Here is a 26,179-nt window from a genome sequence, read left to right on the forward strand (position 1 = left end):
GAATGAGGGCCAAAGCACTGAGACAGGCAGGTGCTAGATGAGTCATGAGAGGAAATTACAAGAATGAGTGTCGGCCAGTTACATAATGTGCTTTTGGGTTTCAGGTATTTTTAAAGGATTACTTTGGTTTGCTGTATGTACTAGTTAGGCTTTTGTGATAAATCAGAGAAGCAGTGATGGCAGTGTGGGCCATGAGAATGGAAGTAGACATGGAGAGAATTGGTCAGTGAATTTGAAAATGATTGTTTAGAAACTGAAAGCTAGCTTTAGATTAAAGAAAACATTGATGAAATTGATTGTGCTTCGAATGATTATCTCATGGAAAGACTGAGGATTTGAAGAAAGATAAATGGGGTGAAGGTGACATGGATTTAATTTTAGTCTGATAAAATTTGAGGTAGAAGCTTTTTAATGTGGAATGTCAAATGTCAAACTGGTCAAGTAAAAATAAATTGCAATAGTGTTTGAAATAAAATTTGAAATTTTTATCAAAAACATTAGTTTAATATATTATTTCTTTTTGGTGTACTATATTTTATCTGATACAGTATAAGTCCAACCAGGGAACAGTTTCTTAAAGTAAAATCAACTTGAATACTTTGTTCAGGAGCCTGACAAATTGAATATTTTCACTACATTTTTCCCTTATTTAAATTTTAAATCTTAGAAAAGAGTTCAGCTGATATAGTGACTTAGAGCATGAAGTAACCTGGAGCTATCTAGCCTCACAGCAGATAACCAGGAGTGGCCCTGAGCCTCGGAGCGCTACTTGGGGGCCTACAATTTTGTACTATAGTTACAACTTAAGTAACTAGTAAAAATAATATTCAAATGTATAAAAATTATATTTTGTATTATTTATAGTAGTTATAGTGGCTATAGATCGATATTATTTCCCAGATAAGATTGACTTTAGCCTCTTAGCAATCTGTCTTTATATTAACCAGATATTTACCCATGTAATTATTTTAATTAGAAGTCATTTCTATTAAAAAATTAAATGATTTCAAATCATAATATGCTGAAACTCATTTTGGAGAAAATATTAAGTGAAGTTAATTTTAAGTGGCTATTTTGATCCTATAAAAGGATTAGAGGTGACTGAATGCTAGATTAGAAATTCTTAATCTGGGATCCACTAGTAGATACTAGATAGATCCATAGGTCCCTGAAATTGTTAAAGATATGCAAAAAACACTTTTTGGGGAAAGGATTAATAGTTTTCATCATATATGATTCAAATGTAAGAGCAGTGGCCTAGATAATAGTTTTGTAGAACTGTGAGTCTAAGTGTAAATACCAATAGGGAAATGTAAAGTGATTTGAAATACTGAAGTGTTTTTTTTTAACTACCTACAAAATAACCCCACTTTTTATGGTACCATCTCAATTTTGAGTTTTCGTTTTGTTCTCTTTTGGGGGGCTACACCCAGCAATGCTCAGGAGTTACTCCTGGCTTTGTACTCTGGCATCACTCCTGGAAGGCTCTGGGGACTATATAGGATGCCAGGGATCAAACATACATCAGCCATATGCATGGCAAGCATCTTACCCATTGTACTGTAATCTCCAGTCCCTAAAGTGTGAATTTTTCAAAACTAATCTTTTACCCTCCCCTTAGGATGTGCTTTTTGGTTTACACAGATGAACTGAGTTTTAAATGGATGATTAATCGCTAATACTGTCCAAATATAATTATTCTTTCTAAGATTCAAAGCACATAATAGTTTGTTACAAAATGTAAACTTGCTGAACTTTGTTAAGGTGCTGAAAGACTTTTACATAGTTTCTTAAAATGAGGTTTAAAAAACTGTTTCAGAAAATAATTTTCATTACCTCAACCTTGATGGACTCCAAGGAACACTTTTTCTTTACTTTCAGTCCTAGGATTAGCCTCACATAGGAAAATAAGTCATTATTCACCTAGCCATAATGCTTATCTCTCACCCTTGAGGAATTTCTTTATTACCAATTACTTAGTCTATAAATGCTCCATGGTTCTTATTGTTAACTATTTTTATTATCACTTGCTCTTTTGACTGACATGGAGTGATCAAATATAGACTTAATTTTGAAACCTGGTCTTTAGTGTAATTTTTAAATTAATTGCTTATTTATTTTGCCAGCTGAATAAAAGAACTCTATAAAAATAGCCAGAAGACTAGAGGAATAGTTCAAAGATTTTTTTAAAGCTCCCTCCATCTTTTTATCTAGGCAATCCTTAGGTGTCACATGGCCCTCTAGTGGAAGGGATGCTCAGCTGGACCGAGGCAACTGCAGGATATTCTCTGGGAGTTGTTACTCAAGGGATTGCTTTTATTCAGGTAATATTTATAGTTTGGATTATTTAGCTGGTTTTGAAAACTCAGGTGATAGGATTTTTGATTAGGTAAGGAGATATTTTGAAGTAAATAACCCTATCTGTGGAAAACTAACCTTGATCAGCCCATTCCTCATTAAAATACTGTTTTTTTTACACTGTCATCTTTTTACTAAAGAATTAATTGGAGCAATACTGTATTGAATAAATGGCCAGTCTGTCAGCTCACTTGAGTCTGCTCAGGCGACCCTCAAGCTTAAAAAAAAGAAGAAGGATTAATTGGGCTATTTGTTGTCGTGTAGTTGTTGTTGTTGGTGGTGTGCTAATATTTTTCAGTGCTTTTTATTTTTATTTAAACTGTACTTACACTTGATAGTTTCTTTCTCATAAGGTATTCCAAGAAAGACTCAATTTGTCATTTTGTTTTTTAAAACAAAAATTTCAGTTTTTTCTTCTTTTTAAAAGTAATTATAAACTGTATATTCCTGAATTGGGAAACAACTTTAGCACCATTTTCCTGTTTAATAAAATAGAGGTTGGGGCAGATGAATTAATACAGAGTTTGTGATATACACACACATTATGGAATGCTGCGAAGCTATAGGAAAAGATGATACTGTGTTGTCTGTGGCAACTAGAATGGAACTGGTGGGCATTGTGCTAAGTGAAATCAGTCAGAAGGAGGAGAACAAATACTGCGTGATCTCACTCATCAATGATCAATGCTATATCGAAAAAATCAGGGAGTACGATAGAATAGAAGAATGACAAACCCTTGACCTTTGATGGCAGAACTGAGAGTACTTAGGTGTGAGGGAAAGTTGGGTAAGGAAAAGATGGACCAGCACTGACACAGGACAGTGGTGGAGATGATGCAGTGACTTTGGACATCAAAACCATGAATGTTAACACTCTCTTATCACATTACCTAAACTACAATTTAAAAAGAGGGATTGAGGATGTAGGTCAGAGGTACAGCCCCTACTTCACATGTATAATGCCCCAGGTTTGGTGCCCCCCCCAAAAAAAAAGTAAAAAGAAATACAGTAGAAAATATTAAATAGAATAGAAATGTAGGTATCTTAATTTTCAAAAGGAGAAATAAACTTCTAAAATTGAAAAAGAAAAAAGAAACAGATTATTATTGGAGCTGTTTATTTCTTGTTTCTTAACTTCCTTTAAACCATTTTTCATTCTTTTTATCTTACTTGCCTTGGTGTTCTTGAGAGCTTCAAGTCCATCGTTTGAGTTTCACAAGTTTTGGTTACTGCTCTTATTTTTGGGGAATGTTTGGATAGGTAAACAAATTTTAGATCAAAAATGCTAGTATGACAGTAGAAGCGATAGAAGTGCTGTTTCTTTTTCTTTCCTCTCCCTTCTACAGACTTATCACTGAAATTGAACAAAAAAAATTGGCAATTTGGTGTTACAGGAAAACATTTTGTAGCAATTACTATTACTAATGAAATGTATAGTTATATAAAATAACTGACAACTCTAATTAGATAGTCTCTGATCCAGCAGGTGTTAAAGTACCTACCTTTTGATTTACTTTAACATAAGATAAAATGCAAGCAAAAGTATGATTATAGTGTATGATTCAAAAATACATTTGCTGATTTTTCTTTGAATGGAAAATCATGATTTAGATTCTTTCAGTAATTTACTTTGCTTATGTATAAGCAATGAACTCATAGCACAGCCAATTAACTGTGGGGTGGCTTACAAGTAAATTATTAAAATATTTTGTTTTCTTTTGTTCTTAATGTGTATATCATCTACTTATTTTCAGGGTGAATCTGCACTTGATTTGGCAAAACAGAGAAAAAATGTGTGGATGATCAACCATTTACAAGAGGCAAGGCAAGCAAAAGGATATGACAATCCATCTTTTCTTAGAAAATTAAAAGCTGATAAGGTAAATTCATGGTTGAAAATTGATATAGGAATCAATAGTGTTTTTAAGTAGGATTCATAGGCATGCTTTCTTATCATGACTATTGAGAGCCTTTAATTTTGGCATTGGTCTTGTTTTGTTGGTTGTGGGGCTATTCCAATCTGTGGCACCCAGTGCCTCCAGCACCACTCCACGTATTGGGCTTCCTTTTTTTTTTGCTTTTTTGGGTCACACCTGGCAATGCACAGGGTTTCCTCCTGGCTCTGCGCTCAGGAATTACCCCTGGCGGTGCTCAGGGGACCATATGGGATGCTGGCAATTGAACCCGGGTTGGCTGCATGCAAGGTAATCACCCTACCTGCTGTGCTATTTTTCTAGCCCCTGGGCTTCCTTTTTTGATGCTGAGATGTGGAATTGGTACAGGGCTATTCCCAGAGATGTTTGGTGCCCCTATGGCCATATCCAGTGGTAAGCAGGTTGTGGATCTGTGCAATGCTGGCGGATCAAACCAGGACCTGCCATATGCAAAATGTTTAGTACCACTTGTGTCATAATCCCCAACCCCAGTGTATTTTTGTTTTGAGGCTACATCTGGCTGTGCTCAGAGTTCACTCTTGGCAGTGTTCAGGGGCCTTTATGTGGTGCCGGGGATTGAACCCAGGCGGCTATTTGCAAGACCCAGTATAATTATTAAAATAACATTTCACCCAGAATAAAATGAAGGTAGAGAGCAAAGTTTCTCAGGCTCTGCTTATTTGGTTAATGGCCTATTTGTGTTATCTGAGAATTAAGAATGATGGGTTTCTGTGAAATTGTGTGAATCTCCATAAGCACTAAATTTAGTGATGTAAGTAAATTGGTCATTGAGTCAGCTGGCCTTTATTAAGTAATAAAAAGATAAAGGTGAATGAAATTTTCTGTCCAAGTACATTGATTAGTTAGTAGTAACACATTCTGATTAACATCCCAATGCTGTCTTTTCAAGTTACTATTAACTGTAGCTCTAATTAAGCTTTCCATATTTTGTGATATGTTAATATTTTCTTAAAAGAAAGAAACCTCTTTGCTTTTCTTTATAGAAAGCCCAGTTTAGGTCTGCCATATATTTTTAGTTTTAAATCTATGCCTTGATGCAAATGTCTAATTATAAATAATAATGTTTCCAAAACTTTGAATATTTCTTCCAAAGAGCACAAAATTCCTAAAAGGGAAAAATTAGCCGACAGTCTTTTTGTAGTAATAACCCAAGATATTTGCTAAATTTTTGTGTTAGCAGCTTGAATAACATTTAGTCTTTAGTACTGTTTTATGTGTCTTGCTCTATTTTACTGGTTATACTGCTTAATAATGTGAAAATGTTTATTGTAGTAAAATAATAATGTGAAACTTATATGAAAATATCTTACTTGTAGAAGAACTCAGACTTCCTGAATAACCTGGAAAGTTCATTGCCATTACTTAGACATCAGACTTCTGTTCTCAACTGCATACTTGAGAATAATAAGCAGTTTTGCATGTTGTATCAGCTCTTTTATGTCACTGTGAGATATGGTTATAGAAGATGCTTTATTGTTTATTTTCTTTGATATTGCTCACTAGTCTAGAAATTAGATCAGTTTTGAGTGAAATGGCTAATGTGTTATAATTATTGTCAAACTAATTATAGCTATAACTAGTTACTAGTTAGAACTAACTATATAAGTATTTATAAAAATGTTTTATTTTACTGTGGAAAATCGTATTCTTTGTTTCATTTTGATTGTTATTCTGAAAGTTTTTTGAACATACTGTCAGAATGACTTTGGAAATGATAGGTTTTAATATATGAAGTTATAGCAAAGATGAAATGGAATACTATTATGAGCACAGGTTTATTAGCTCTTTGTATATATTTTGTGGGGTGTTTTTTGTTTTTTTGGGGGGGTTGTTTTTGGGGGGGGGGGCGTCACACCTGGCTATGCACAGGAGTTACTCCTGGTTCATGCACTCAGGAATCACTCCTGGCGGTGCTCGGGGGACCATATGGGATGCTGGGAATCGAACCTGGGTCAGCCGTGTGCAAGGCAAACACCCTACTGGCTGTGCTGTTGCTCCAGCCCCTATTTTGTGTTTTTAGTGTTTTAAAACATAAATTTTATTTTTAAATCTGTAGCACAGCGGGTAGGGCGTTTGCCTTGCACATGGCCAACCCAGGTTCGATTCCTCCATCCCTCTTAGAGAGCCCAGCAAGCTACTGAGATTATCCCACCCGCACGGTAGAGCCTGGCAAGCTCCCCTGACATATTCGATATGTCAGAAACAGTAACAACAAGTCTCACAATAGAAACATTACTGCCACCTGCTCGAGCAAATCGATGAACAACAGGAGGACAGTGTTACAGTGCTATTTATAAATAGTTTGGAGGGTTTGTTTTGAGGGTTTTTTGTTTGTTTGTTTTGGTTTTTTGGGTCAAACCTGTCGATGCTCAGGGGTTACTCCTGGCTCTGTACTCAGGAGTGACTCCTGGCGGTGCTCAGAGGGGATCATATGGATGCCGGGAATCAAACTCAGGTTGGCTGCTTGCAAAGCAAACGCCTTCTCTACTGTGCTATCACTCAGGCCCCTATAAATAGTTTTTTTTTAAATAGTTTTTAAAGGTTACAAAAAACGTTCTTTTTAAGGTTACTAGATAAAAGTAACATGGAATTGCTATAAAGTTATTATAGCTATGTAAACAGTTTGGATCTTTTCCTGTCTCATATTAGAAAAATTTAAGTCATGAACATGATCTGCTAATCTGTAAAGTATGTTCAGTATTTAAAACTAAACAAGAAAATCGTGACACCCAGAACTAAATGTTATTTTACTAAAAATAAGTTATTCCAAAAGGAGTAAAAGTATTTTTGGATTTTGTAGCAGAGATACAATAGGGATGTTGATTTTGGGGAAAGTGTCTTAAAAGTTTTTGGATTCCACCTCATTCATCCCCCTTCCCCTCACACACACCCAAATTTGGATTTTTAGGATTAGAGAATGTCAGACATCCTTGTCTAAAGGATGATTTAAATGTCTAAAAGAGATTTAAGTGTTGCTTATTAGTAAATTGGAAGGAAAACATTACATTAGTATTTTCTGTATTAAAAAACCTGTGTTCATTTTAATACCAATAGAAATTTAATGTCTTTAATATTGTTGATTGACTATTAAAACCTGAGATGATTGAGTAGATATTCTTTCCCCTGTTTCTCCTTTTAATTATTATCTACAAAACCTGGGCGTTATGTACAAAACAAATATAAGATCACTGGGGGAAAGAAGAATACAGAAGGACTAGGGAACTTGGGACCTTAAGAATGATATCATGGTGAATTCCCTGAATTTTTTTTCATTCTTTTTTTGCTGCATATCTCTCTGATAGAGATATCTAGAGATATGTAGATAACCGCAAATGAGGCAGTTTAGCCAGCTCAAGATAAAAGCTTTTAAAAAAGCCATTTACCTACTGTAAGTAAACTGCCATCAGTTTTGTATTTTGTATATTCTCTCCTAAATGGTGCCAGAAGACTGTTTAAAGGTATAAGCATTGTCAGGTGTGCCGCTCCCCCCCCCCAAAAAAAAAAGTTGGAACTTGTTTCCCCACTAAGCTTCCTCAAAAAATGAAGGATTAGAATAGAGCTTTCATTATGACCCTGCCATTGCACTCCTGGGCATGTAAACAAGATACAAAAACACTCATTCAAAGGGCCATATGCCTACCTATGTATCACAGCATTATTCACAATAACAGATCTGGAAACAACCCACATGCCCAACAAGATGACGAGATAAAAACAAATGTGGTCTATTGACACACAGTGTAAAACTACTGAGCTGTGAGAAAAGATTTTATCTTGCAGTTTGTTGTAACTTGGATGGAATTGGAGGGTGTCATGCCAGTGAAGTGAGTCAGAAAAATAAGATAAACACCAGATCATCTCAGTCATATGTAGAATAGTAAGAAAAAGAACATAGGATCAGACAGTCTCCTGTGGAAACAGAGATCAGATCCTGAGATAGGATTAATGGAACTGTGATTTGAAGATTATAAGGTGGATGGGGGAAATCAACTCTGGGTTAATAGTGGAGGGAGTTGGCACTGGTAGTGGGCATGGTATAGCAGTACTCCTGAGTATAAACTGGTAATATTGATAATATTGTTTAACAAAATTAAATTTTAAAGTAACAGTGAAAATAAGAACTGAGAACTCCCTAGTCCAAAGAAATGAACAGAAATTCAGGAAGTTGATAGAACTCATAAATTTCTAAATGCAAAAAGACCTGTTTAAGAAATATAATTGTTTAAATATAAAAAGGGAACAATAAAGAACAAAACAACTTTTAAGGGTGCTAGGAAAAACTAATATAATGGCACCCAGAAGAGGAATGACCTCTTCACAATTCTAAAGGATGAAAACTTTAGCTAAGAATACGCAAAAGTGCTATTCAAATATGATAAAGAAATAAAGTCTCCCTTACAAAACAAAAGCCTGTGGAGTTACCAGTGCTATACTCCCCTGAAAGAAAAGTTGAAATATGTTCTTCATGTAAAGGTATAATAGAAAGATAAAATTACCTTGAACAAGATAACTAATGATTTAGAATTAAATACATATCTATTATATAATAGTAATGAACTGAGGCAACAAAACATAGGAGGAAGTAACATTTAGAATATGTTTCATGACAACTCATTACTAAATCAAGACTATTAGAGAGATGCAGAAATACTGATAGAGATGCAGAAATACCCATGGCGACCACAAAGTATGAATCTGGAAGAGATGAATTAGAATGAAAAATTAAAAATAGACTCACTAGGGAATTCACCAGAGAAAACCATCAAAATGAAAGCCTTTAGAAACCCAGTGGGGAAAAAATCTATACAGCAGGGGTTATGGAGGGAGTACAGGGGTTCTCTCCAAACCAACCCTGGTTCTGCCTCTGACACACTGTAGATCCCATAGCCTTGCTGCCTACAGCCTTAGAGGCCCCGAGTGCCTTGAGTGTGGTCCTGGATCCAGGCCTTGAGTACCACTGTGCGTGGCCCTGGTTGCTTCTGAGCACCTTGAAGGCGGTCCTGTGATTCCTGGTACCCAGAGCCCTGGCATTCTCAGGCCCTTGCATTGAACTATTGGAGCATCTGCATTCTATGCTACTGAGTTTTCTGGCTAATATTATTGTAGTAATAAATATTATATTGAAAGAAAAAAATAAGTTCTCTAAATAGAAGTGAAGTAATAAAAAAATCTTTTTTTTTTTTTTTCTTTTTGGGTCACACCTGGCAATGCACAGGGGTAATTCCTTGGATCTGCACTCAGGAATTACTTCTGGTGGCCCTCAGGGGACCATATGGGATGCTGGGAATTGAACTCAGGTCGGCCGCGTGCAAGGCAAACGCCCTACCTGCTGTGCTATTGCTCCAGCCCCAACCCCCAAAAATCTTTTGAGCATTAAATTCTGGTAAAGGAAATTATGGGTAAATTCAGTAGACTTTCTTAGTTCTTACAGATTATGCTAGACAGTCAAAAATATCAGTAAAATAAAAGTTACATTTATATAATGAATATTTATGGTAATCATTTATACAAGCTATGCAAAGAGGTATCCCGGTAAAGGAAATTATGGATAAATTCAGTAGGCTTTCTTAGTTCTTCCAGATTATGCTAGATAGCCAAAAATATCATAAAATAAAAGTTATGTTTGTATAATGCAGTAATTATGGCAACCATTATAAAGGCTATACAAGGAGTTTTACTGAGGAACATTACATGTAAATAAGACTGGAATTTGAAAAAATTTTGCAATAGGAAAAGGAAAACATCCCCACAGATAGACTATAATAATTACATTAAATATAAAGGACCTAAATATACCGATTAATAAACATATAGGCAATGTGTATTATAAAATAAACACACCAATGTACCGTTTACAAGAAATTGATTTCACAAAGAGTCGAGTTGCTTATGTAGGCAAGAGACGGAATAACAACAAATGAATATCGTTGAATATCAAACCCAGACCAAAAAACCTACCAAATTATAGACCAATATGTCCTATGAATCATTAATAAGATATTAATAGATAAAAGAAGCAGTATTTAAAAGCGGTTATGCATCATTACCAAGTGAGATTTCCCCTCTCCAGGGATGCCAGACCCATTTTATATTTTTTAATTATTCAGTATATTATTTTAACAGTTTAAAGAAGAAAACTATCTCATGATTACATACATCATTTGAAAAATGCAGAAAGGCATTAGATTAAGATCAGTATCCACTTATTGATTAAAACTCACTAAAAACAGGTAGGGATACGAGGTGAGCTTCCTGAATTCTATAAAGAGCATCTCTAAAGACTTCATTTAACATCTTCCTTAGTGGTGAAAGACAGAAGACAGAATGCTTTTGCTGGGCAAAGTAAATATATCCCTCTTTCTGCTCTTATAAAGCATTAGCCTGGAAGTGATTTTTTTCTCCTTAGCTTTTAGTTTTACAGCACTGGGTATTGAACCAAAGGCCCCACACATACAAGGCAAACACTGTCACTGAGCTACATTCCTGGCCCTTGCCTGGAAGTTATTTCTAGTGAGCTAAATTAAGAAAAGGAAATTAAGCCCTATTTAAAAGGAGGAAATAAAGTTATTCTTATTTGTGGTTGACATGATTCTCTGTATAAAAACAGTTCCTGTATTGTGCAAAGTAGATTCATGGAACTAGAAAATGAGCTCCTATAAGTTTAGTGAATATAAGAAATATATAAAATTCTGTTTATACTTGAGCCACTTTCAGGCGATGTAGCCACTTTCGGGTGATGGGGGAGATACTACAACTTGAAATTGCTGATGTGTTTTAAGGCATAAACCTAACCAAAACATAAATGGTCTTAGTACACTAAGGTTTTTTTTTTTTAATGTGAATGAAGGATATGAACGATAAATGCATGGAGAGACATACTATGTTCATGAATTGGAAAACTCAGCATTGTAGATATTTCCATTGTCTTTATATTGATAGTTTTGATTCAATTGAAATTCTAGCAAGATTTTTATGTGGATAATCAAGATAATTCTAAAATATCTCTGAAAAGGCAACAGAACCTAGGAAAACAGTTTTGAAAAAGAAAAATCACTTTACAGTTTTAAGACCTTTTGTACAAGCTGTAATGTCAAGACTGTATGGTATTGTTGAGGATCAGTGGAACAGAATAAGGCCCCAGAAGAGACATGCCCACTCACTTTTCTCAGAAATATAAAAGCAGTTCAGTGGAAGTAAAGAGAGTTATTTCAGTGGGTTATCTGGAATGTTTGGGACATGCTTAGGCAAAATAATGATGATGATGATGATAATAATAATAATAATAATCATAATATATACCTTTATTCAGATCTCATATAAGAGCTCAAATTAATCACAGACTTAAATGTGAAGTGTACTATTATAGAATCTCGAGGAAAAAAGTGGGGAAACTTTCAAAATCGAGGCCCATACAAAGAAGTTGGACTAGACTTGACAAACATAAGAGTAACTGTTGAGGGTATCAGATTCTACAGTGGGCAAGTCACTTGCCTTGCGTGCAGGCAGCCTGTTTAATATCCAAACAGATGGTCACCCATGCACCTGCCAGTAGCGATTTCTGAGCACAGAGTCAAGAGGTAAGTTCTGAGGAGATATTATTATTTGGATTGTGTCAGATTTAGAAACTTGTTTTACAAAGGAAGCTATTAATAGGATGAAATGACAGATAGTGAAAACTATTAGTAATCCACATACCCAGAAAGAACTAGTTTTAGAGTTTAATTTCTAGAATATATATTTTTTTCTTTTATTAGTGAAACACCATGAGGTACAGTTGTAGATTTACAATTTTTGTGCTTGGGTTTCGATTATACAATGCTCAGATACCCATCCCTCCACCAGTGCCCATTTTCCACCACCATGGATAATATTCCCCTCACCCCCATCCCCCCATCCCCCCCTGCCTCTGTGGCAGGGCAATTCCCTGTGTTCTCTCTCTCCTTTTGGGTGTTGTGGTCTGCAAAAGAGGCATTGAGTGGCAAACATGTTCAGTCCATAGTCTACTTTCGACATGCCTCTCCCCTCCTGGGAGGATCCTCCAAACACCCTTTATTTGGTGCTCCCTTAGAATATATTTAAAAGAGCTTTTAAAAGAGCATTTAAAAGAGCTTAAAAAAAAACTCAGCAGTTAATCAAATGGCCCATTTTAGGAAGTGGGCTAAAGACATGAAGAAAGATTTCACCAAAGATAGTGTAAAAGTGGCTGCCAGGCACATGAAAACTTATAAAGCACATGTGGTTGTATGTGTGAGGCCCTGGGTTTGATTGCTGGCAGTGAGTGGCTCTTTGAATACTGATAAACATGGCCCTAGTGGCCCCTGAGCATCACTGGACCTGAGCAGTGCTGGTGTAAATTGCACAACAATTAAAAAAGATGCTCAGAATCTTTAGCTGTTTAAGAAACGAGTGACTTATACACCTGTCAGAATAATTTAAAAAAAGTGAAAACACCAAATGCTGGTGAGGATGGAGACAGACTGTTACTTACTCATACAGTACTGGCAGGGATATAAAACAAGGCAGCATTCTGCAGAACAGTTTCATGGTATCTTTTTAAAAATTTAACTTGACAGTTAGCTTAATCACCCAGAAATTGCTCTCTTGGGCATTTATCCCACAGAAGTGAAGATTTAAATTCACATAAAATCCTGAATGGAATAATTACAGCAACTTTGTTCATAACATTCCCCAAATGATAATTAAAGCCTTTTAGTTAGTAAATGGTTAAACTGGTGCATTCATGCCATGAAGTATTCTAAATCAAGCAAAGGAAGTGTAATAACCTGCATTAATCTCCCAAGAATTGATGGGTGGGGGTGGGGTGGGGGCGGGGTTACTGTAAAGTTACAAGCTGAAAATTCACTTTATAAAAAGTTCTTGAAATTAACAGAATTGTAGAACAGGTTGAGAGTTCCTAGGAAATTAAAGGGAGTTGTCGAAGGAAGTTGTGATAGAAGGCAATCTCTTAAGGGAATCAATCATGTAGTGCAGTGAAGATTCTTGTAGTGTTGGGAATTTTCTGCAACTTCCCTGTGTCATTGTTAGTATCCTGTGAGGGATTGTACTGCTATTTGCCACGATGTTAGCTACCGGGGGAACCTGAGCAAAGGGTAAGATCTGTTATTATGATTGCATGGGTAAAGGTAAAGGTAAAGGCCCGCCCGTTGATCATCGATTTGCTCGAGCGGGCCCAGTAACGTCTCCATTGGAGACTTTGTTGTTACTGTGTCTGGCATATCGAATACTCTCAGTAGCTTGCCGGGCTCTCCGAGAGGGGCGGAGGAATCGAACTCGGGTCGGCCATGTTGGCTGCGTGCAAGGCAGACGCCCTACCCGCTGTGCTATGTGGAGACTTGCCCACACTAAGAAGCAGTTCGTTCTTGAACATCAGCAGTGTTGACACTAGGGTGATAGCAGAAGATTCCAGGGTTAAAGGAATCAGTCTTCCAAGTCTCTGTAGCTGCAAGTTATAAGCCCAAGAGCTTTATTTTATTTTATTTTTTTCCCTTTATTTTATTTTATTTTTTTTTACAGTGGTAAATTTATAATTTTTTGTGCTTTGGTTTCAATTATACAATGATCAGATACCCATCCCTCCACCAGTACCCATTTTCCACCACCATGGATAATATCCCTCCCACCCCCATCCCCCCATCCCCCCTGTCTCTGTGGCAGGGCAATCCCCTGTGTTCTCTCTCTCCTTTTGTGTGTTGTGGTCTGCAAAAGAGGCATTGAGTGGCAAACATGTTCAGTCCATAGTCTACTTTCGACATGCATCTCCCCTCCTGGGAGGATCCTCCAAACATCCTTTATTTGGTGCTCCCTTCTCTATCTGAACTGCCCTTTCCTCTAGGATACCCGGCTGGCCTCTAAGTTATGGAGTAATCCTCCTGGTGCTGATCTCAGCTATTCTTGAAGCCCAAGAGCTTTAAATCTGAGGTTTCCAGGGCATTGTACTCAGATGCGACTAGTTGCTGGAGTAGTTCATAGAATTATGCAAATATGCTTACTCCCTAGATCATTGATTTATTACTAAGACATTGTTCAGGAATAGTAGAATTTGGAAGTATAAATATCCCATTCTCCCCAAATACTCAACCTGGAAGATCTCTTTTGTTTTCCTAAACAAAAAAAAAAAAAAAGCGACATGGTCTGAGCTTTTAGAAAGGTAGTGAGTGGAGAAAGTAGTATTTACATGCAGGGCTGTGTTAGGTCCAGTTGTGGTATTTAAGTTTTGTCGTTTCAGATTACTTGAGAGACTTAATAGCTGCCAGTAAGCTTAATAGCTGCCAGTAAGTTTTTGAAGGGCTATTATATGGAACAGGCAATAGATGATTGTTTTTGAAGAAAAAATTGTAATCAGTGTTAAGGGAAGTAAATAGATTTATACTTACAGGTATGGACATGCCGTCAGATCTGTAAAGAGACAACTACATCTGTGGTGTAAAGCACACATGTCTTGATTTGTGTTCAAAGGCATATTGAACTCTATTCTGTGAACTGTAAGACTCTAGTTTTTTTGTTTTGTTTTATTTTTAAGTTTATTCGTTATTCTTTGTTTCAACTAAGCATCCTGTGGTTTCTTTCCCTGAAAAAACTAGTCCGTGATTCATTCTTGTCCTTGTCCCTCTATTTTTTTGAAGCTGTGAATGGTATTTTATCATGAACTGGTTTTCTTTTTTTTCTTTTCTTTTTTGGAATGATTTGGAATGTCTTACAAAAGCTTGCCACAACAAAAAAGGGTAATTACAAAATGTGTACATGACAACATGCTTTTTTTTTTTTTTAAGTGAAACACCATGAGGTACAGTTACAGACTTGCAAATTTTTGTGCTTGGGTTTAAAGACACTTTGCATTGTGCTCACATTCCCTTAGTGTTCCTACAGGTGCTTTGCCTCTAGCCCAAAGGGAATCTCTGGGGTAGAAGTGGAGACAGTTCGGGTGAAAACACAGCGGGGGTGGGAGTGAGGGTGGGATGGGGGCTAGGGGCAGTGAGGGAGAAAGCAGCTTTCCAGTTAAAGAAATCAGCTTCTGGTGGGCCGGCCTCAGATGAAGTCAGGGTTGAGGGAGGAGCAGCGGCAGGGTGGGGACTCTACATCTCATCCAGGTCCAGCAGAGTCTGGTCCAGCATCCTTCGTGTACAGAGGTGCTCCTCTTTGGTGCATTTCAGTCTATCTTCCAAATCATCAATTGTCTTTTCCAGCTTGGCTACCAATCTCTCAGCAAACTCAGCACGGGTCTCTGCCTCCTTGAGTTTATCAGTAAGAAATGTTTATCTCTTCTTCATATTTATCTTCTTTTTGAGAATACTTTTCCTCGCTCAGCACCACTCAGACACTTCAGGTTCTTGTCCATCAGTCTGATCTGCTCATCTCTCGGCAACGGGACTTGGCCAGCTCAGCCCATTCCTCTGTGCATTCCAAGTAGTCCTCAATAATCACCAACTTACGAGCCACCTCTTCATACTTCCCGTCTGCCTCTTCTGCAATATGCTTAGCTTCTTTGAGTTGAATTTCCTGAAGTTCCATTTTTGATTCATGTTTTAAAGCTTGGTTTTCAGTGACTTTTATTCCTCTCTCGCTCTCACCAGCTGCTTTCTCAGCTTCCTCCAGCTTTTGCAGGGCCATTGCCAGGCGCTCCTGAGCATGGTCCAATTCCTCTTCAACCAGCTGGATCCTTCGGTTCAAGGATGCCACCTCAGCCTTGGCCTGTTCCCGGGCCCGCCTTTCGCCCTCCACTTCCCGCTGCAGGTGCTTGGCCCTCTCCTCCGCGTCGTTGGCCTGCTGGTGTGGAACCTAAGGATCTTGCACTTCACTGCCTCGATGGTGTTGATCATCGATGGTGGTGATGGTCCCCCGACCCTGCTTCACTGCCTCCTCAGTCGCCTGTGCCTGCGCTCAGCGCTCCAGCCACCCCTCACTCCACTTCCTGAACGGGTTTTCTATCCCGTCTAGATTAGCAGATGATATTGCTATCTTCTATTTCTATGTAGATTCATTCCTATTTTTATTCTTTGATCATTTTACAAATTGTAGCCCTTTGTTTCAATGCCTGTCACCAGAACACAGAACAGCATCTTGTGTAGTACCTACATATAATATGCATTTTTGAATGGATGACTATCATCCTCTTGTTTTCACAAAGATTGTAAGTGGATCACAATGAGATGATTTGAAACATGCAGAAATTTCTAATTTTTTTTTCTTTTCCCTGTACAGGAATTTCGGCAGAAAGTAATGCTAGGAACTCCTTTCCTCGTTATTTGGCTGGTTGGATTTATAGCAGATCTAAATATTGATTCCTGGCTCATTAAGGGGCTAATGTATGGTGGTGTTTGGGCTACGGTACAGTTTCTTTCTAAGTAAGTGAGTTACTTTTAACCGTATATGGAAGAATATAATTTGTATCCTACATAAAATCAATGTTTTAATGTTTAGAATACTTTATATTTGATCTTCATAGGTAAAGAATTTTAGGAAATTTGTATGCCAAGTCATTTAGTTGTGTTTTTTTTTAAACATTATTAGAATTATTCTCACAGTGTATTCAGTGAAAAAGTCTGCAATGTAATTTTCAGGCTAAATATAGTTTGCAAACATTTTAATGAAGTGGACTTGAGTATGTTGAACTCTCAACATAATATGCATATCATTTATTCCCAAGTAATTGTAATACTTAAGCTAACCATTCCATAGGAATTACATTTTCTTCAGTCACATGTAGTTTTCAGAAAGAAGTTTTATAGTAGCAGAGTAGAATCTAAGCATATCATATAGGTTTGATTTTTAAATTTCTACTCCTGGGTCAGAGAGAGTATAGGAGATAAGGCGCTTGCTTGCACGTGACTGTGGCTGAAACCCTTGTTCAAAATCCAGCACCTGAGCACAGTTTGCCCAGCCTCTTCTCCTCACCCTCACTCCCACAAAAAAGATCTTTTTTATATATTTTATATTTATATATTCATATCTATCAGTATATTTATCTTCCTGGCCTTCGGTCTCGCTGGCTTAAAGCCGCCTCATGGAGCAAACCCAGGCAGGTGTCTGTGATTCAAACTGTCTCACCTCATTTCCTTTATTTTTATTTTAACCTGACATCGAGAGTTCTGAAGATGATTTACACAGAGATGAGAATACTTGTAACTACTGTAATGACTTGAATACTTGTAATACTTGTTCATTCTCAGGAAGAGTGGAAATTGAGTTTTTAGGTGTTTCCAAAGAGATTAAAAATAAGAAGTGATGGGGCCATGGAGATAGACCTCAGGGTTGGAATGCATGCCCTACTGGCCTCCAAGGGACTAGTGGTGTGATCCTGGTGGCCCCTAAGCACGACCTGGTGTGGCTCTAGCAGTACTCACTGCTAGGCAGAGGCTCACTGGGTGTGGTGATACTAGACCCCCAAGCACCTCTGGGGAGGTTGTCCCCAGGAAAAGTAGGAAGTGAGCAAAATTTTCTATTGAGCTGATGTGAGTGGTTCATCCTGCATATGTTAAATAAAAATCATTAATACTTATTTTTCATGAATTCTGAATATTGAAAATACTAACCTTTGTGTCCACTAAATTTGGATTTGTTCTATTTGAAAAGGTCTCCCCTGACTTGCTCTTCAAGTCCGTGTTCTCCCTTGAACACATTTGTCCCTATGCTCCTTTGCTGCTTGTTTCCACTCTGGAGAAGTCTGTTTTCTCTCTTGAACACGTATTTCCCCTCTTTCTCTCCTCTCTCCTAAGCAAGCTTCATTCGATAAAAGGCCCAAGGATATGACTTAGTGGCATAGAACTTGCCTTGCAGGCTTGATCATTTGCACTGCCTCACACAGAGTATGATCCTGGGGTACAGCGGAGTTAGCACACCCTGGGGAGCACTGAGACCAAGTGCTGGTGCTGCAGTCAAGTGTAATTGCATGTATTCCACCACAGCGACAGGGAGAAGGAAAATAACCCTCTCCCCTGTAGGACCCTGGAATATAATTTCTTTTCTTGCTGAATAAAAATGAGCTTTGTAAACTTGCTTAATTATTCAACTGTGAACTCATTTAGTATAGAGTATACTTACTTAGCATAAAAGCAGTATTGTTATGTAAGCATTTTAGTTGAACCATCTATGTGGAATATATGTAATTTTCATTTAAATGTTCGGTTTTACAATGAAATATACAGCTCAATACTTTAAAACTTGTGTTTTACAGATCCTTTTTTGATCATTCAATGCATAGTGCATTGCCCCTTGGAATATATTTGGCAACCAAATTCTGGATGTATGTGACGTGGTTCTTCTGGTTTTGGAATGATATCCTTTGGTTATACAGGTCACATCCAAGGCAATTTTTATTTGTTTAGACATCTGTTTGGTAATTTAGCACTCGGACCAAAATATTCACTTTAATAAAACATTATTTTGTAAATAGTGTGAACTAGTGTTAATATTGTTTTAATTTCAAGCTCAATAGATGGCTTTTTAAAATTATTTTTTTTTGTTTTTAATGGAATCACCATGAATTGCAAAGTTACAAAGTTATTTATGATTGAGTTCCAGGTGCACTATGTTCCAGCACCCATCCCTTCACCAGTGTCCCCAATTTTCCTCTCGTGTAATTCCCCACTTCTGCATCCCTCTTTCTTATAGTCACAGTGGCATACAATACATTTGTTAGTAGGATATCATGTGTGTCACTTTACCTCTTTTCAGCACCCTGTCCTCCTCCAGAGGGACCACTTCCCTGCACTATTGCATTAATTGTCCCTTCCCTGACCTACACTGCTCCCACCCACACCTGCGTGCACGCGCGCGCGCGCGCGCGCACACACACACACACACACACACACAAATACCCCTAGTGGCAAGCTGCCTAGTAAAGACTAATTCTCAATATTATTTGTTTTAATAGAGCACTTCTTAAAAAATTTATTCTTACAAAGTTGTTCATGGTTTATTACATTCAATATTCCGACACCAATCCCACCACCATTGCACCTTCCCACCACCATTATTTCCAACTTTCCCAACCACCCCTTAAGCCTGCTCCTATAGCAGGCCCTGAATAATTTATTTTGTAATTTTTGTTATAGATTATTGTTTGCTAAAAATGATCAAAAAATATTTCCTTAGAAGAAAGTATGTGAATATTATTGTATCTCACCATGAAGCTATTTAAGCCTTTGTAGAAGAGATTACTAATACGTTGTTACAGGTTAAACTTTGTGTGTTTATATATTTTATTTTCCAAAGGAATATTTATTCATTGGGCTTTCTAGAGACATTCAAATTACACATTACAATTAAATTATTTACGTTTGAAAAACAAAGTTTCAGTGTTGACTGCATAGGTCTTTAAACTGTTGGGTCACTTGGGAATTTGCAACATCACATCACTTCAGGAAGGTGCTTAAATGGTCTCTAAGGATTTTGAACACTTCTGATTATGAAAACAAGTTTTCATCTATATTTTCTAAGCTATTTCCTTATGTATAGCACTTTAAAAAAACTCACTATTACTCGTTTTTTTACTGCCTGATTGCTTAAGAGTTAATTGGTTCAGCACCTGGGCAGGAAACTATTTTGGCAGAAATTCTTCAAGTTTTAGCCATAAAATTCTGGATAGTGAATTGTAATCAGGTACTCCTTTTCTTTTTCTTTATTCCCCCCCCCCCCCTGCCCCCCACAATAGAGCATGCAAGAATACTTTCTGTGTTGAAGAAATTGTTGAGCACTCATTTGGAATATGAAAATAGTTCGTTGGTTATAATTTAGCATTAAAAGAGTACATTTCTATGGGCCAGAGCAATAGTATAGCAGGTAGGGTGTTTGCCTTGCACACAAGGTGGTGCTGGCTCTCTCTGTGTACTATCTCTCCTGCCTTTATGAAATTTTCTTAAAGCACTTCACATTCATTTAATTGCCGTTTGCTTCCTGCAAGACAAATGCCATACTCCCTATACTATTGCTTTGGCCCCTAAAGTCTGATTTTTATGTCTTAGTATCAAACTTCTAAGTATTTTTTAAATATCACAAATTAAATTTTGTTGTGGCAGGTAATAGCTATTATTTTTCTTCATGAACAGCTTTGCAGGTACTCATATTACTTCTGTGTCAGTATCCTTTGGAAAGCAGTATCATTTGATTCGAAAGGGTGGAGCATGTGCCTTCCATCTCGAGGTCCTGATTTGACCTTGAGCACTGCAATAGCCTGCATGGCCCCTCAATACCACAGTGCTGACTCTGAAGGCCTCTAGTGCCTCCAGCCTCTGTTACTGAATTGACAGTCCTAACCACTGGGCCGAGCATTGCAGGGAGTGACCAAGGCTTTGACAAAATTATAGAAAGTAATATAGTTTGAAAGTATAAATGTGGGGCCGGAGCAATAGTACAGTTGATTGGGCATTTGCCTTGCACGTGACCAACCCAGTTCAATCCCCAGCATCCCATGTGGTCCCCTGAACATTGCGAGGAGCAATTCCTGAGTGCAGAGCCAGGAGTAACCTCTTGAGCAACACTGGATGTGACCCAAAAAGCCAAAAAAAAAAAGTGTAAATGTGTGTGCGTGTTTTTGTATCAGAGAAATAAGGTCAGTAATAAATTTTAGGTGTGTTTATTTGGAAAAAGTTTAATCTGCAAGATAGCTGATATCTTATAAAGACACGTTTCATAAAAGCCTGTTAAATCATTTTCAAAACATGATTATAAATTACATTTCGAATGCTGTGCGGATTGCAGTAATTGTCAGCTATTCCAAATGATGTTGATTAATACCTGGTTTCATTTCACAGTCTTGCCTATTACTGTTTTCTTTTTATTAGCTTGTTTTTTAGGTGATAAAATATACTTATTTTTGAGACTAAGATACAGAATTGTGATTATATCTTCATAACATTATGTGATTACTTTGAGACAGCATAATACTTTCCCAGCGTCAGTATCTGTGGAAGTTTCCGTGTGACAGCTTTAGCTTATTCTGGCCTTACATTATACTTAGACATAAAAACTGCTCTTTAAGGATTTATTAAGCATTAAAATTGTCTTACTGGAACATTTAGTGTAAGTTAAGCAATAGCTTTGTTTTCATTACCTCACTATTTAGAAATTATAAAAAGCACTGACCTCTAAAATGACTTTAGTGTTCCAGACATATTTTCTAACTTTGTTTCCTAAATTGGACAATAAATTTTATGGCCAAGAAAGAAGTTAGAATCACATCTCAAATAATTTTAGACAGTTGCTGTAATGCATTTTAAGAAGGAAAATTAATAAATTGCAAAAAAATGAAACTTTTTTCCAAGGTAATTTTATACAGCATAATTTTAATTTTTTCTTTATGTGGATAGTTTAAAATAGCTATGCAGGTTTCTATAAAATCTCAATGCAAATGAGGGAATTGAGGACATGAGGGGTAGATGGGTACAGAGAACCTGAGCAAGAAAATTTATTTACTTGCCCTATTTCATTAATTCTGATTTTAAAATAAATTGACATATAGTTCACTTCACTTATCACTTTTTTTAAAAAAATTAATTTCACGTGTTGCTCTATCAGGTAAGAACTGGAGTTCAGGGGTTAAAAAATAGTAGAACCTTGCATGCAACTAATTTCAGTTCAGTCCCTAGTGCTGTATGGTCCTAGCATTGGATCGTCCCCCAACCACCATCTGATGTGAAAGCATAACCCATTCCACTAAAGGTATAGTGTAAGAATTCCAGCTTTAGGAGTTGGGGAGTTGCCATTGGCTCGGAGGGCTGGAGCACATGTTTTGCATGTGGAACTCCTGGGTTTGATATCCCACCTCTAAGGTTCCCCCCCCCCCCCCCCCCCAGCACTGCTGGGTGTGGGAATTTCCAGGGATCAAACCTAGGGCATCATATATATACTTGTACTCCGCTATTGAACTGCATATACTCTTGCCCCAAGACCACTATATTTTATAGTTGGCTATTAGGGAAGGATGATCATAGTACAGTTTTAGAGAATTGGAGATGAATGTAATATAACAGTATACATACGATTTGTAAAAGTTATTTAGTAATGAAATCACAATCCAACAAAATAATTATACTTTTATGTTATAAAAGAACCTTATAATATTTCAGAGTGGTATTTTTAATTGAGATTAGGGAGAGAAACTTAAGAAACGTATAGGAAGGAAACCTATTTTTTAATTTGTTTCTAGAATAATTTGTTCATCAATTGCCTTGAGCAGGCCCCAGTAACGTCTCCTTCGTCCTAGCCCTGAGATTTTTTTAGAAGTGCCATATTCAAGGCTCTTTCAGGGTTAGGAGAATGAGACCCATCATTGTTACTGGTATTTGGCATATTGGGTACGCCACGGGGGGGTTGCCAGACTCTGCCGTGTGAGCAGGTTACATTTGGTAGCCAACCAGGGTGTCCAGTGTAAGAATGAGATAATAAAATGTCAGCTTCCGGGAGCTGGGTTTTATAGTCTCTGGGTCCTGGCTGTTGGTGGGATTACACGGCGCCAGGGGGCCAGTTGGTGGGTGTGGCCCCTGCCTAGTGGAATATGGAGGATCTGGGTGGAGGATGCTCAACCCTCATCCGAGCAGGCTTAGAGATCTGAGCCCCGGGACCCGCATGCCTTTGTTCTTCTGCTGGTACCTTCATGCGTGTGGAGAGTGGTCTCAGCATGGTGGTGGCTGGTTCTGGAGGTCTTCGGCTGCAGGAGCCCTGGTCAGGGCAGGGAGGGAAACTCAACCCGCTCCCTCCAAGGGGCCCTGGCGAGGACAGCCAGGCATGGGGGTAGGAGCCTCTTAATTGAATAATTAATTCAATTAATTCAACTTAATTGAATAATTTATAATTAAAGTACAAAAGCTGTTAGGAGCCCAGAGAGGTAGTATAGTGGGCATGGCGGGTAGGATGCATGCTTTGCATAAGACCTGGGTTCAATTCTTGGTACCATATAAGGGTCTCTGAGCACCACCAGGAGTGATCCCTGAACGCGGAATAAGCTTTCAGCATAGCCAGGAGTGGTCCAGAAACTAAAAATATCCTTCTATCTCCTTATCATTGATAAGTACATAATCAGTGATAGTCTTAGATTTACTTACAGCTTGTGTATCTTAGTATTATAGTGGGGGAAATTGGAGGCAAACCAAAATACCCAATTCAAGTAAAAAAATGACTTTGTCAGTTGTGTCATAACGTAAATAGTCATTAAAATACCCAGGTTTTTGCGGGGGTCAGAAGGTGCACATCAGGCTTCTGCATTCAGGGTCATTCCTGGTGGCGCTGGGGGAACATATGGATTGCCAGGAAATGAATCCCTGTTGGTTGATACAAGCACCCTACCGTACTGTCTCTCCAGCTCCTGTTGTTAAAATACTTTAAGACTTAATGATGCACTGGTGGAGGGTTGGCTGTTCGAAACTCAAGTAGGAAAACTTTGTAACTGTATCTCTTGGTAATTCAGTGAAAAAAAATTAAAATGACCATTCTGAATTAAGAATAAAAAAGTAATGTGGAGTTCATGCCCAATTCAATCAGCTTAATCTATGACTGAATAAATAGCAGTATCCTACATTAAAAAAAAAAGACTAAATGATGTAGGCTCATGCTTAGAATATATTAGATGACAGAGTGGTAAAGTTTATTTATAGATGATTCTAATTTTAAAATGTACAAAGGTAAAAGCTGAAAAAAATGAGCCCATGTAATTTAGAGTCATAAGTTACAATTTTTCTTTTATTTAAAAGTATTTATTAAGCATATCTTTATAATTACTAGCAATTTTAAATTTCACTGTTATAACCAGTATAACTTATTATTTATTTTGTTGACACCACTTTTGAAATATTATGCACTGTTTGAAATTTTGTCTAAAATATTTTTCAGTCTATTTTTTTTTGAAGTAAATCGATTTTATTTGGAGGATTTTCTAAGGTGTGGAGTGGGGGGGAGAGAGAGAGAGAGAGAGAGAGAGAGAGAGAGAGAGAGAGAGAGAAAGGTTAGACACGAAAGCATGAAAGTACACATCTCAAGAGGGGAGATGCGGGCGACACATGTGCTTGGACACCACAAGTGCTCAGCCTTTTCAGTCTATTTTAAATGTAAATATAGTTTCTTATATTACAAACATCTGAGAAACTGAATCTGTATCTAAAAATGAAAGAGTTATAAAATTATTTTCACTATTTTGTTCTTTGCATTTTCCTCTTGAGTGTTTTCCCCTGTAGTTTACTCTTATGGAGTCTTTAAGTTTGTATTTCTCTCCTAAATTCTTCCTGATTTTCTCTAAACTTTTTACTCTCTAAAAGTATTCATTTTTCAGTTGTATAAACTCTAAGGGTATTGTCAAAAATACTCACATGTATCTTTTGTGTGTGTTGTGTGTATGTATGAAGATTTCTCTGAAGTCATTAAAGATATTATCCTACATTCTTAATTCTTGTATATTAGTACTTACATAAGTGCATTATTTATGATGAGTGGTCAATATCTTCTCTCTTATTAGAGAATTCATGGTTCTACTTCCCGTGTTCTTCACTCAGCTAGAGTAATGATCTTGATTATTTTCCTATGCTCTAGTCTGTTTATTGATCTATTGCTTGTGTCAATACTGGGCCAAAGAGATAGTATAGCATGTAAGGCATTTGCCTTGATAAAGCCTATAAAGATATCTGAAGAGGCCTATAAAAGTGTGTTTTATCCTATCATTTTGTTAATTATTCAAGAATGTTTTTAATTTTTATGTATTGATTTACTAAAAAAGTTGTCTAACTGACAAGTTTCTAAAGAAGTCACAGCTTTTTTATATTCAGTTAGGAACATAATAGAAGAATCATCTATTACGGTATCATAGGTAAGCCAGATATATAATAGATGTAGTCTTGCCCAGGATGGGAGATGCCTGCTGAAAGTAGTCTATGGACTGAACATGATTGCTACTCAATGTCTCTTCTGCAGACCACAGCACCCAAAAGGAGAGATAGAACAAAAGGGAGTGCCCTGCCACAGAGGGAGGGTGGGTTGGGGGATGGGGGGATGGGAGGGATACTGGTAATGGTGGGGGTAGAGAATGGGCACTGGTGGTGGGATGGGTACTCGATCATTGTATAACTGAAACCCAAGCACAACAACTTGTAAGCCTACAACTCATGGTGTTTCACTAATAAAATAAAATTAAATTAGATTAATAAAATAATAATAGATGTAGTCTGTTTTGGTGTAATAATCCAGCTTGTGTTTTTTTAAATTTTTAAAAATTTGGTCAGTGTTCTAGTGGTAAAATTTTATAGGTTACAACTTTACCAATAATGGCAGTTCATTTCTTTAGATTCCTTAACTTTCAGCACATCTCAATTTTTTATTTATTCATCTTCCATTCCTTGCCAATAGTGTTGCACTTTTCTACAATTTTGGAAAATCTTGGAAATCAGATCCAGGGATTATTAAAGCTACAGAAGAACAAAAGAAAAAGGTAGCATACTAAGTAGTCACATGTGTTTATTTATCAAATTGTACTTTAATTATGCCAGTGCCTCAGTTCTGTTTGCTGCAGTACTTCCAGCAGTCAATATAGTGTAAAGGAAGAAAAAAAAAATATATATATATACAATTATTATTATACTTTCAGAAGTAGGGTTGCAGTAATGTTTGTTTATGGTCTTGATAACACAGTGTTGCTGTACACCAGTGCCAACATCTAAGTGGCTGTGACCCTCAGTTCTGTACCTGTGTTGCCTCTGGTCTGCCCCTGGTCCCCTGATTGACAGTTAATGGTTTTGATCAGACTGTTATCCCTTAACCTGCCCGTGTTCCACACTCTCTGCCTGTGTTCCGTATTGCTTCTATTCAGCCCAGTTATTCTCCTCACCACCCTGACAACCAGAACTGCATTTCTTGGTCTTTATTCCAGT

General features: G+C 37.3%; 1 protein-coding gene and 1 pseudogene across 1 annotated transcript in view; one reads left to right on the forward strand and one right to left on the reverse strand.

The window, feature by feature from the left end:
* The window catches only part of ZDHHC17 (zinc finger DHHC-type palmitoyltransferase 17), a 97,381-nt gene that overhangs the window by 59,721 nt on the left and 11,481 nt on the right, over positions 1-26,179 (forward strand). The window contains exons 8-11 of the mRNA XM_056114585.1: positions 4,113-4,238; positions 16,533-16,675; positions 18,505-18,605; positions 25,616-25,740. Of these exons, the coding sequence (XP_055970560.1) occupies positions 4,113-4,238; positions 16,533-16,675; positions 18,505-18,605; positions 25,616-25,740 (495 nt within the window). The remainder of the gene's footprint in view (positions 1-4,112; positions 4,239-16,532; positions 16,676-18,504; positions 18,606-25,615; positions 25,741-26,179) is intronic.
* Positions 15,345-16,150, reverse strand: LOC130023996 (tropomyosin alpha-3 chain-like; annotated as a pseudogene).

The sequence above is a fragment of the Sorex fumeus genome, unplaced genomic scaffold (assembly GCF_029834395.1).
Source record: "Sorex fumeus unplaced genomic scaffold, SorFum_2.1 ptg000003l, whole genome shotgun sequence".
Classification (NCBI taxonomy): domain Eukaryota; kingdom Metazoa; phylum Chordata; class Mammalia; order Eulipotyphla; family Soricidae; genus Sorex; species Sorex fumeus.